At 38.0% G+C, this 13,671-nt stretch overlaps 1 protein-coding gene across 2 annotated transcripts in view; it reads right to left on the minus strand.

Moving 5' to 3' along the window:
* LOC124588666 (SUN domain-containing protein 2-like) overlaps positions 1 to 13,671 on the minus strand; it is a 175,039-nt gene that overhangs the window by 19,748 nt on the left and 141,620 nt on the right. For both annotated transcript variants that reach the window (XM_047131476.1, XM_047131475.1), the window contains 4 exons: positions 10,437 to 10,552; positions 8,810 to 9,010; positions 8,409 to 8,600; positions 5,521 to 5,767 (listed from right to left, as the gene is read on the minus strand). In XM_047131476.1, coding sequence (XP_046987432.1) covers positions 5,521 to 5,767; positions 8,409 to 8,600; positions 8,810 to 9,010; positions 10,437 to 10,552 — 756 coding nt within the window. The remainder of the gene's footprint in view (positions 1 to 5,520; positions 5,768 to 8,408; positions 8,601 to 8,809; positions 9,011 to 10,436; positions 10,553 to 13,671) is intronic.

The following is a 13,671-nucleotide window of genomic DNA, read 5'->3' on the forward strand; positions in this document are numbered from 1 at the left end:
ACCGATTGGTTCGCTGCTGCAGGACCCAGCCTACAGTAAATTCATCAATGATTAAACCTCAATGATGACCAGCAAAACCGTGGCTCTGCTGACAAACTCAGATCTACCACAGGCTGTGAAGTAGTTGCTGTACCCCAGGCTATCAGCAACACCATGCCTGTAAGGACTACAGATAATCCACAAGGAGGGCTGCCTCTGCTGTCAATACTTGACACCATTAATTCACATAATTACACACTGGCCAAATACCTAGAGACACTTCTAACACCCCTTGTGGGACACTGTAGTCATGATGTTAAAAACATGGCCATCATGAAAATACTTAAAGATATGTGATAACAAGAAAATTATATGTTTATGAGTTTCAATGTTCTATCGCTATTCATGAAAGTACCTCTGCAAGACTCCTTGATGCACCTATCTCAACATTTAGAGCTGAAAATAACTGAACTCTTTGAATGTGCACTGAACAACACTGACTTCAAGTAAGGCAGTGTGTTTTATGAACAGATGGATGGAGTGGTCGTGGGTATGCCAGTGGCTTCACGGATTGGAATCTATGTTGATGATACTTTCTTGGTATAAGAACATAGCAGACAGGTATAGGACAAGTTTCTCAATCACATTCAAAGCATCCATCATAACATTTCTTTTCACTGCACGAGCAGAGGAGAATGGTTGTCTCCTTTTCTTGGACGTATTGATGATGAAGAAAGCAGAAGGTACACTAGGCCACTCAGTGTACAGGAAGAGGACACACAAAGACCTGTACCTGCATGCAAAAAGTTGCCACCATTCAGCACAGTGACACACTGTGCTTATAACTCTGATACACACAGCATGTCATCTGCAATAAACAAAGCTTCCCAGATGGGGTAAAACACTTGAAGGAAGTATTCTGCAAAAAGGGGTACAGTGAAGCACAGATCAGTAGGGCATTCAAGGAAAGACAAGATGCTGGAAACCAAAAGAGAAAGAAGAACAAGATGAGAGACACTTCCTTTCCGTGCCCATGACTGCTCTCAGCCAAAATTGCGAGGCTAAACGAAAAATCCAACATAAAATTCTTCTTCCAACAAATACTGAATGGGATAGATTGGCTTTCCTCTACGTAATATCCACTAAAAATTCATGTATCGGGAATACATAGAATCACCTGTAAAGGTGGCCAACAGTACACTAGGCAAACACCGTGCTTATTTAGAAAGGCTGCAAGGACAGCCACCCATTGAGAGGTGCAGTGGGCATTCCACTAATATAAATATCACAGCATCTACCTACCTCAGCACTTCACCAGAAGCCGACAAGTATGACTTGTTGAAATATCGCGTTAACACTGCAACCTGGCTGGAAGCCCACGAGCTTTTCACAAAAAATGGTTTTCTGATACTGCTAGGGCAAATCAAGTCAGTTGATGCAGTGCAAATTTGATTCTTTTCTGTTGATAAGATTTTCACTGTAGATGCACAAAATCAACAGTAGAAATGACTGCTGGTTTGCACATGATCCAAGAACATCACAGTTATTGTCAGAACTAAATTCCCCACCAGTCTTCAAGTGTAAATTGTTCCACCCAGTGAGGGACATGCCAGGCACTCATATTCTTTTAAAAACAAAGGAACTGTCACTAAAAGAAATTTATATGGACGTTATTTGAGCGCTACAAACACCTGGATGGAAACGGTGTTGAACTCCGCATGTTTTCAACTGGACAGTGTACCAATATAGAAATCCACAAAAGCCATTTGGTACGAACTGGATTCTGATAACTGTCATCTTTAGGTCTAAAGAAATCTGGACACCCAACACCCTTGACTGCAATGCAATGAATTAGTATATTGAAGCACAACCTAAAATGTTTCTAACCCTTTGGTAGGATCGATACAGCTTTTCATTCCCATCACTTGGCAGCTATCCTTTTCATTTCAGTGTAATGATCTCCTGTGATTCTTTTCCATGTATGTCAAATAGTTATGAGATTGAACAGTACACAATGTATCGCTAAATATCTAAACTCAAACATCCTTATTGGTCACACATTCAATAATTAGACTTACTACCACAAATTACAGATGTACTGTTCAGACAGCATGACCACTTGCCAATGGCTTTAACAACCACCTTAATAACCCCACTTTGCAGTACATGACAGCTGCAAGACGTGCAGGAGGTTAGCTGATGAGGTTCTGGATGATACCTTCAGGAATGTGGAGCCCTGTCAACTCCAGTGCCACAGCCAGTTGTGCTAGGTTTCTTGGTTGAGGATCCATGATGGGAACAGCCCAGTCAAGGTGGTCCCACAGATTGTCAATTGGGTTTAAATTCAAGGTCAGGGGAATATGTGAACTCATCCTGGAGCTCCTCGAGTCACGTACATACCCTTTGGGCTCTGTGACACGTTACGTTGTCTTGCTGGTAGGGGATGACATGATTCCAAGGATAGATGCATACTTTTGCTGTTGCAGTGTGCCTTCAAGAAAGACAAGATTACCAAAGGAATTCCATGAAAACATTCCCCAGATTGTAACTCTCCCTTCTCCTGCTTGGACCCTTCTGAAGACTGTTGCAAGGTGTTTGCTTTCAGATGTTTTACTCCATACATGCTAACAGTTAGCTGTCCGATGGAGTATAAAAAGCTCGATTCATACAAAAAGGCCACCTATCATCATTCGGTGAATGTCCAGTTGCGATATTAGTGTGGAAATTCCAGCCTTCATCACCAATGATCATCTGTCACCATGGGTGTGTGAACCATGCACCTGCTGTGGAGGCCCATATACAGCTACATTTCCTGAACAGCTGTTGAGGAGACACTGTTGGTGGCACCTTGGTTCACGTGGGTGCTCAGCTAGTCAACAGTTGCACATCTATTTGCTTGTACACATATCTGCAGCCGTCATTCTCCCCCATCACCTACGGCCTGTGGTGCACCTCAGTTGCCTTGGCACTTATTTTGGATAGCGCCTCTTCAGGATGCACAGTATACTTCAACCATAAAGGGATACAAACAGTTTACAATCTCAGCCATTTTGGAAATGTTTCCAGTCTTGTTCCTGATGGATTTTTTACTCAGGTGACTCCATGTTTGAAGTCGCTGAGCGCTCTTGACCAACCCAGTCTGCTGTTCATGCTTATCTACTGATAACACAATATTCCCAAACTTGCATACTGGCAGATCCACCTCTTGGCATTTAATGGTAAATTCTAATTAATGTCCAGATATTTCAGATCAGATAGTGCATAGATCTGTTCTAAATTTATTGGTTTCATTTTGTAATGAAATATTACAATTACATTCTCACTTGAAGTTTGCATTCTTAAATGGTTGTTTCCTATTCTTTTACTATCTTTTGATCTGTATTTTGGTGTTTCCTTTATTTTGCCCTGAATAATTCTGCTCTCTTGGTTAACTGAAATCCAGAACCACCATAGGAAATGGGGACCACTAAAAATAGAGAAGCACAGAGCTAATTAGATAGCCCACACACAACCAAGTGCAGGGAAAAAAAAAGACACACACACACACACACACACACACACACACACACACACACAGAGAGAGAGAGAGAGAGAGAGAGAGAGAGAGAGAGAGAGAGAGAGAGCTTTTTTAGACAGGCAGTGGGGGGTACTGCACCCACTCATTTATGAGGAAGACTTTAGAAGTAGAGAGAATCAAAACAGGGATGACCTCTTGATTAAAGAGATGCTTCGTAAAAACCAAATATTTTGCCTGTTTTCTAATTAAAATTACTTGATAGTAGAGAGACCACACGTTGGGAGGTGATTTACTTCTATCAGAGCACTCAGCGTCATGTCTGACCAGCTCACCATTGCCAAACCGCCGTCAGAACTGGTGGGTTCACTTCCAATGGATTGTTTACCATTCTTTCTTGATTTGTTTGGATCATGACTCACAGATCTGGCATTTTAATTTCGTACCAAAACCAGTGCACACATAGAACGATCCTACTGAAACACACGTTTCATACACTAACCAAACACTTCTGCAAAAGATGCAACTGAACAACACATATACAGTTATCACAATTGGAGAGACTGGCTTACATTAGATAAGCTTCGCATGACACTGCGGAAAGCCAAATTTTTGCAAGCAGAATTGCAACTGGAGCACAACAGTCATAAACATAAATATTGGAGCTCCTCAATGCAGTCTTGTGGCTTAGTGCAACGGTTAGTGTATTAACTTGACATGCACAAGGTTGTAGTTTCGAATCTCGTCAATTGCAATGAATTTTTCTTATTTCCAAATCTAATCAAAAGAGTTTGATCATTATTTTTATTCATTTAATATGTTTAGATCTCATTTTCTTTTTAATTTCTAATTATTTGCCTTGTCATCTTCATCACCATATTGACTATTTTTCTTCCTATAATTTTTTCTTCTTTTGGAATCCACATCACAATATAATCCCTAACCACATACCAACAAGGACTGCTCATTGACTGGAAATGCAGCAGCTTGTGTACCTAGAGTGAGGATAGTTCCATGTAACCAAAGATAGCAAGAAATTAAGGCCTAAACTAAATTTTTTCAGTCTTCAGTTTGCTCGTAGAGGTTAGTTTTAATCACTATGAACAAAGTGATTGTGATTTTAGTTCACAAATTGTTGACCACCGTTTTCTCAGCTACATTCCACATCATGAGGCTGTGGTAGCTTAGGACACAAATTAATACTCTGGCCTACAAAACACATCATCTGTCAGAGTTCAGTCACTGGTTATCTAAAATCGGTTGTTGACAGAGCACCTCTTGTTTCCGACATACCTCGTAGCAGCCCCTTCCAACACTGCTTCACGTTACACATTAACAACATTTGTGAACTGATCCGTGTGTGTGTGTGTGTGTGTGTGTGTGTGTGTGTGTGTGTGTGAGAGAGAGAGAGAGAGAGAGAGAGAGAGAGAGAGAGAGAGAGAGAGCTATAACCAAACGATAGCCAGAAGCTGTAGCCCAAAAAATTCAATGACAATGCAAACAGCAGAAAGGTTACAAAAATTGTTTTGTCTCTCGATAATCACAAACTTCACTGAACAACAAAAATTTGTGTGCGGTTATTTATTCCTTGCAAATTAACTATTCATATAAGTCATCTTTGAGAATTTTTTCAGCAACCTCATTGACAACGTCCAGTAGTTTGTTACGTTGTTGCTTCATCAACATTTGGTATTAACAATTCTGTTTACAGTCTGCTCACTTGATGATGAGTGCTGTGTCTGTGAAAGCTCAAACTTGCTACTGCTAAGAACCAAGATCTTTGCACCAACATTGTCTGGAATAAGCTATTAGCCCAAAAGAGATACTCACTACTATGCAAGAATTACAGTTCTTCACTTTGGCATCTCTCACCATATTTCCGTAGACTTGTTCACTAAAATTATGGATAGTACATTTATTAAAATGTAGGCCATTGGTTTTTGTAAATCTTTAGCGATCACCAAGGGAACAAACCATTCAAAACAGTACATATCACAAGAAACAAGCATATTTATTGCAAAGCATACCTTCTTTGGCACCATCGGAAAGTTTGACTGTTAAATTGGCAAGCCTTGCTTCTAATTCATCTCTTGCAACAAATAGTTTGTGAACCCAGTTATGAATCTCTGGAACGTTATTAATGACTTCTTCTTCCGAGCTGAATAATCCTGACAAAAATTTTATCACATGATTCTCTATATCTAATGGTGTAACAGCAGGAAGCTGTTTCTTACAACACTGTTCCATTTTCTTAATAGTATGGATGCGTGCTTCCTGCAAAAAGTGAAACATTGTAAGAAGTCAGTATTTCCACGTAGAATACTGTGCAAAAGGGTGAGGACAACACATTACCTATGGAAATAGTTTTTATTCAATCAATATCCTTATATTAAAACAGGGTAACAAAATTGTTTTACATAGAAAATATGAATCAGCACAAAGTCCCTGAGTATTACGCATAATCAATACTATAACTGCACTTTATTGTGACTCTTGGTGAGGTGACTGATAGGGAGTAGACGTATCACTAGAAATATGAATCTGTTTGCCAGTAATGAATGCATTCTCTCCGTTGTCAACTTCAGCTAGTCGACAACATAATGTTAGCTTCAAACATGTCTAACTAGACCATTTCACGTCAAATCATACTTAATATTTCTGCTATTTACATCACCCTATGTCACCTGGTAATTAATATTGGTAGCAACTAGAAAGCAATTAACATCAGTCATTTGATTTCATTTGATTATGCTGCTCCACCACAGAATCTCTGTACATGCATTTAACCTGGAAACCTAGGCATTGTAGGAACAATTCACCACCACCACCAATAATAATAATAATAATAATAATAATAATAATACAAGCATAGCCAAACACATTAGCAAGTTGCTGATTCCAGCCTCTGATTGAATTTGTCCATTGGATTAACAATAAGGGTAGGTGGGACTGCCAGCTTGGATATGGTTCTTAGGCTGCTTCCTCACAAATGATTGTGTGAACACTGTACCTACGTCCCACACCTCAGTCAGTCTCACTGCCCAACATTTGGAAAATCTTTGCATACTTTCACAAGAGAAGGTCATTACAATGGCACAATGGCACGCGCACACACACACACACACACACACACACACACACACACACACACACACACACACACACATCGTGTGATCAAATCCTTGTCTGACCATCAGATTTTTCCGTCTGCATTTTAACGCACCCTTCTCATCTCAGCAGTACGAGGAGTCACCAGGAATGACATATTCAGACTCCACGTTAAAGTGTACATTCCTTTTCCTGGTTGGATAACTGGGGTATGTTAGGGCCACCCAAGTCACCAAACCGGCATGCGATTGAAACACTTGCACTAGATTAGTAAGCAACACAAAATTATTATTATCTGGCCAGTTGTTACTTTTATTCCTAAATTATTTACATTTTGCCAGAACTTTCCATACCACATCACTAACAGTTGAGCCTCATATGAAATTTGTGTTATCTTTACTTTTGGTATTTTAATTTCTAAGCATAATCGACACTAGGCCATTAGCTACACACCTTATTCCTAATAATCCTAGCTCATTTAGTAAAATCTGAACATCAAGTATCAATTTTGTTAGTTTTGCAAAGGCATGATTCCGAACTACCACTGCAGAAACCGAACCGTAATTCACTTACGTTTTATTGAATTAAAGCACTGATCTATCATTCATAATAGATTCTGTTACTTTTGAGGAAGATGACTGCAGGGAAATTTGCCTGAAGTTTTCAATGTCTCCTGCATTACCTTTAGCAATAGCACAACTCTTGCCTGCTGTAAATAATCTGTCAAAATCCATAATACAAATGACTTATTTTTATGTTCATTGAGGGATTTTGTATTCTTGTATGCATTGTTACAGCACATATCCTGATAGTCCATGTAAGCCTGCTGACTGTTTCTTCCTACAGTATTACTGCCTCATGCTCTATGGTCAGTAATAGTATCAATGTTCTCAGTGCAAAATTATATACAGATATCGTGTGTTTCTCAGATTTTTGTTATTACTCTGCAACATTCAAAAATGCTCATTCACATAGTTGCTAGGTGATGTGGATCATTTGCTGCATCAGGTCCCCTAATTAAGTTGTGCTTTCAATAGTGTGTGTGCTTCATGTTTTAATGATTCCCAGGCTGTTTTATTATTTACTCTCTGCATTGTACATTATTCTGTTGTTTAATGACTTTTCTGCAGTAATTAACACCATCCTTCAAATCTTTTTGTACCTAGTCATTTGAAGACTGTTCTTCCACCTAGATATTTAAGGACTATTCAAGGAACTAAGATACTTAATGGTCTGGGAGGATTTTCTTAATATGGTACCTGTTGATATCAATTTGTTTTTAAGGGACACTGCATGCAATGAAGCTGCTTTTGGACATGTCTCCTCAAATTTTGATTTACATTACATTGAGAACATAAAGAATTACCCATTTACATTGGTTTCCCTTCATGTTCTGTCCTCACTCTGTTTGTGTCTAACAATCTTGCACTTTGAATTCTGGTAAAAACCCTTTTGCAGTCATGCACTTCAGGGTCTTTTCTCCATAGCTGATTATACTGTTATCATTTGATACAAATGGCCTGGGCACAATCATCCATTCATATGTAATACCTCCACGAAGAACTGAGTTAGCCAGCTATTTAATGTAAGATAATTCAATCGTTTAAATTTACAAATATACACAAGAAAAAATTGCATGGAAAAACACAGACAATGTAATCAGAGTGAACACGTGGGAAAAAGCTGACCTCAGTAGCATTATAAGCAGAAGACTGGCATACACATGAATGACCTAGACACCAAATATTTCTGATTTACTGCATAAATAACAACATAGCAGCTTGTCAGCAGGTTTTTATGAACTAACCTGTAAAAGCCTTAGGCGAGAGCTTAAATCTCTAATTTTCTTCTGCCATATATTAAATTCTGCATGGACAGAATGCTGTGTATTCTTTATCCTTTGCTGTTCATTGAACAAATTGTCTACCTGCATTTTAATCCTGTCCACTTCCACCATAAGTCTTTTTTGTTGTTCCATTTGTTCTTCATTAAGTGCAGCCTGCACAGAAAAATAGAGCATCTAAATTCTGATTACAGCAAGTATATGACTTTAGTCTTGTCTGCTAAAAGTTTCTAATGCTATCTATTATTTGCTCAAATCATCGAAAATGTATCAAGAGACATTGTTTCCCTAATATGCAATGTTCACAGAAGATTCAAATGGAGCAACACACTACTGGTACACTGAAGTAACTCCAACAATCTTACCTTGTATCTGGTGTCATCTGCTTCCAGTCCATTGAGCTGAGTTTCCAGTTCTGCCTGCTGTGATTCCAGATGATTCTGAGACTGAATTAGTTTTTGGAACTCAGAACTGGATAGAACCTTCTTCACAATAAGTTTTTCATCAAAAGGTGCAAAGGAATAACCTTCAACATTTTCTTTCTGGATTTGATGTTCATCATTATCCTGCATGAAACAATAACATCTGCTTGAGTTTAGTGAAGACTGTGTGATGAAATTCATATTATGAGAAAAGAAGGCCAACAGATTAAATGTGGAAGTGAAATGTTTATAATTGTATTACAGTGGTAAGTTATATACACAAATGCTATAACTATTTACCCAGAGGCACCAGAAAACCATACAGTGGCATGGCAAATGAACCTGCTAGAATAGCCAATGTTAGAAGTACAAGTCATCACTACATCATCATGAGCACAGGCAAACTTGCACAATTTGTAAAACAAAGCCTGTTGCTAAAAATGGTCTGCGACACTATGGCAGATACAAATTTTTGTTAGCACTTTGCTTAACACAATCACCAACACAGGCAGTAATAAATTTTCAGAAAGAGCATCCTACTTTCATCTACTCAATACCAACTTCCATTATTATAAAATGCCTCAATTCTTCTCTTAAGCCTATTTCCTACCCACATCCAAATCCCCAACCCATTTCATGATAATCACCCTTTCCCATATTTATGCACAACATAATTTCTTTCTCCACTTCTAAATTTTTCTCATTTTTTCCACTTGTTTCACACTTTCTTAGATCTCCAGTTTTCAACTGCCATTCATGATAATTTTATTAATCCCCTTTCACTTTAAATTATCGAAATTTCAAATTTCTGTTACTTCTTTCAACAAGTTTATGCACCCCACATTTTGTCCCAAAACCCCGGTTGGAGTTTACTTTGCCACATTACATATCAGTTTTTGAATGAATTTCGTGGTCACCCATGGACAGCATAGCTTCAGTTTTTGTTGTTTATGTCATCTAATGCGGGATTTATATTTATTACCATTTTGAGTCATTTATTAACATTTAGTGTTACTGCAGTTCAAGAAAGCATTTTCTGTCTAAAGCTAATATTCAAAAAGTACAGATGCCAAAAACTTAGACCTCCTTCGAGTTGATATGTCGAACACACTGCGCAGTGCAGCAGTCTTGTGAAAGTGCTACTTCTTTTGGTTGGCATTAGGTCTATCGTTTGAAGTATCAAACTGTTATGCAATTTCTGTGCAGCACTCAGCTGTCACTGCCTCTAATAACAGTGTTTTCTGATGCTTGGCTTGTCCTCTGCATCTACAAGTTGAGCTGTAGCTTGTCAACATAAGTAAAATATGGTTGGATACAATGCATTTGGCCCAGAGCATTCAGACTAATTCTCAGTCTATTGACAACTTAAGACTTCAACAACAAAGCAAACATTTCTAAAGGAAAACCTAAAAGTGAACGGCCCACTATGTTCTTAACATTCATTATGCAGCACTGACACATCTGAGTAATAAAATAACAAACTTCAATTTCATCCATGCAACTTTACTGAATGAGATCAATGATTTAAGCAAGAGTTCAAAATCTCTATCTAAAGTAGTGAACAATTTACCCTAAAATCAATTTGAGGAAAATGTAGCCAGCTTTCAGTAACAGCTCCAACCCTCTCCAGAATTGAACTGAAATTTTCAACTGGTGACCTCCTGATGTAAGAAACAAGTCCTCCACCTGCAAGCAATAATGAAATGCTCAACATGTCATACAGATTAACTTACAGTTACAACTAATATATATATCAATTAGTGCATTCTTCATATCTATTGCCATCATACACCACACAACGCAATACATATGCAACTATTTACTTAGTTTGCCCAACAATTATAACCAATAGCACCAAACTGAATGTTAACCAACAATACTGCTACAATAAACATGTTAGTCACACATCAGTGAAGGAATTCTAAAACAAAAAATTACTTTCAACAAAATTTCCCAGTTTCTGAACTACCAAAAAATGTTAACCTAACAAGTGATGGATTTTCAATAGAGGCATATTTATGAAAAACTGTATGTAATAGTTTGTAATCTGAATTCCAGTCAGTCTGTAGGAATTAAAGGAAAGCTTACTGAAAGTGAGGTGAGAAGGATAGAGGTGTCACTTACCAAGTATTCTGCTATGTCCGCTGAGTCACCAGCACACTTCTGTGGCTCCACATTCAAGGATATTCATTTGGCACTTTCCAGAATGATGAGAATTGGGAAGGATCAAGGATATAAGTGACAGAACTATGTACATAATAAAAATATAGTATGTGTCTTACTCTCCTTCCTCTATCCTTCTCCCTCCTCCACTATAATGCAAGAGGAAGGTTAGCAAAGCCTATATTTACTCTTTTGGGGCTGATAAGCTTGTGCATCAAGCATGCATTGTATAAGAGTGAAGCGTAGTTATAAAACAAAATTATGAAATTAAGTGCTGTTTCAGGGCAAACTATTACCGTGCTCTGAATACAAATTCTTCACACAATTACAAGAAGAAGAAAAAATTACAAAATCCCAGCTACAAATTTCTACAGTAACCAAACCAAACAAAGACAAAGCTATGAAGGCACTATCATGCAAAGAAACTATGTACAACAGGAAATCAATGCACAATCCTTACAGAAGAAAGAAAAGGTATACATGCAAGAAGTATAATTAACAAAGTGGCTGTTTTTACTATAAAATTAGTTAAGTTGAAAAGCAGTGCGCGCGCACACACACACACACACACACACACACACACACACACACACACACACACAACTATACTGGCTAATTATAAACTCAATTTTTTCATGTGAAATCAGCTGCCATCTGTTTTAAGGCTTTAACATGGTACTTAACCCACTTCATTAGTTAGAAACTAGGAGATAAAGAGTGCCCAAATTTTGTGTGTAATATATGAGAGAAACATGCTGCAAGACTAAATGGAAAAACATATTATGAGAAATACAAACTTGAGACAAGGGATCTATCCATTTCATTGGAGAACCAAATTCAGAAAATACTTGGTATACTGCCAATAATTTTGCTATGGTAATCAGCAGATGGAAAGTTTACAAAGCTTTGCCCAAAGCAATCTCCTTTCTACAGTTAAGTGTATGGTAATAATTCTAAGCATAACTGTTGTATGGAAACTTCAAATGTCTGCTATTTGCAACTGTTGACAGCAAAGCATACGAAATATCTTCATGCATCTTTACAGAACTTTAAAATTATTTTAAATGTCTGCAGCAAGTAATTGTCTTCCTTGAATAGAATATGCAGTTTTGCTTCAGTTTAAGGACTTTAAAATTAAAGATCAGAGCTAGAAAAGCAAAGGCAGCATAACAATTCAGCAAGTCGGAATGAGTATAAACTTTGAAAACTGGAATGTTATTAATTTAGCTCTTTTGTCTTTCGGGGTCAGGAGACGAATGGAAACCAAGATGAAACTAAAACTATTTAAGATTTTTAGCAGGAAGACTTAATAATGTCAGTCTTCTACTGTGGCTACCAGACTGACTGTAGAAATAGTGCAAAACAGCAAGTGGTAAGTGTGAAATTAAGTACAGTGAAAAAAAAAAAAATGGGGTGGGGAGTGGAGACAAAAGAAAATGAACTGAGATGAAGAATGAAGTAAACTAGGATTTGATGCCCATTAATGATGAGATGATCAGTCGCAGAGAGCTAGCTTAGATTAGGGAAGGACATGCCCTTTTGAAAGAGCGCGCGCACACACGCACACACACACACACACACACACACACACACACACACAGAGAGAGAGAGAGAGAGAGAGAGAGAGAGAGAGAGAGAGAGAGAGAGAGGGGGGGGGGGGGGGCAACTCAGTTCCAGTTCCTGATTAAACTACAAATGCCCCTCTTCATTGGCTTGATGAACAGTCCCTTAGGCTGGACGAAGTTTGTACTTCAGAAGCAATATGATGCAACCTCTTTCCTTGGGCACCCACCACTATTATCACACAGAAAGTTTCACATATGTATGGCACATTACCAAAACTGTAGTCAAAGTGATTTAGTATTTGAAATACCGGTATCACTGTTAAAGTTTTAGGCTGATGATAACGTTCCATGACCAATGCTATCTCAGTTCCCCCTGTTCCAAGTAAAATTGTTATAAGAATTAACATTAAGTATATCTCTGCTACAGACAATTTTCTTTACAATGCTACTAAGAACTAGACGACTAATGAGACTAATGTTTTATTGTGATTCATGTAATTTCATTGTGAGAACTGGCAACTGCCCCTTATCACAAATAAATGCAAAATAGTGGAATGCAAAGAATTTAAATTCCTGTTTAGCTTTATTTTTTGACCCAAGACTGGCCTATCATGCTATTCATTACTTATATTAAAAAGTGGAGTGTTTCAGGGTTAACATAATACAACTGAACGGAAAAATTTACCCCACATACTTTTAAAAACTGTTCCACATTTTTTCAGTAACACAGCTGCTGCTCAGGTTAGGAATTTATCTTGCTCGAAAGAAATATAGCCAATTCTCAAGAATAATGTGAAGCATCTCGAGAAATGCTAACCTGTGCTGCGCTCTCTTAACTGAGTATGCAAATCTGCAGAAGCCCTGCACACAGTTCTTTATATAAGCTGTTTATTGACTAGTCTCACTGTCCATCCCGCAATGCGAGCATTAGATGTACAGTCACCTGCAACAGTTGAGCATATTGATAGGTGGCCTTTAATGGTTCTTTTGTTGTTGATATGCCAGAACATTTGTTGTAAGTTAATATGGAATAACATTATTACAAAAAGAAATGACAGAATTAAACCCAGTTTTGTG

Source organism: Schistocerca americana, chromosome 2, assembly GCF_021461395.2.
Source record: "Schistocerca americana isolate TAMUIC-IGC-003095 chromosome 2, iqSchAmer2.1, whole genome shotgun sequence".
NCBI lineage: Eukaryota > Metazoa > Arthropoda > Insecta > Orthoptera > Acrididae > Schistocerca > Schistocerca americana.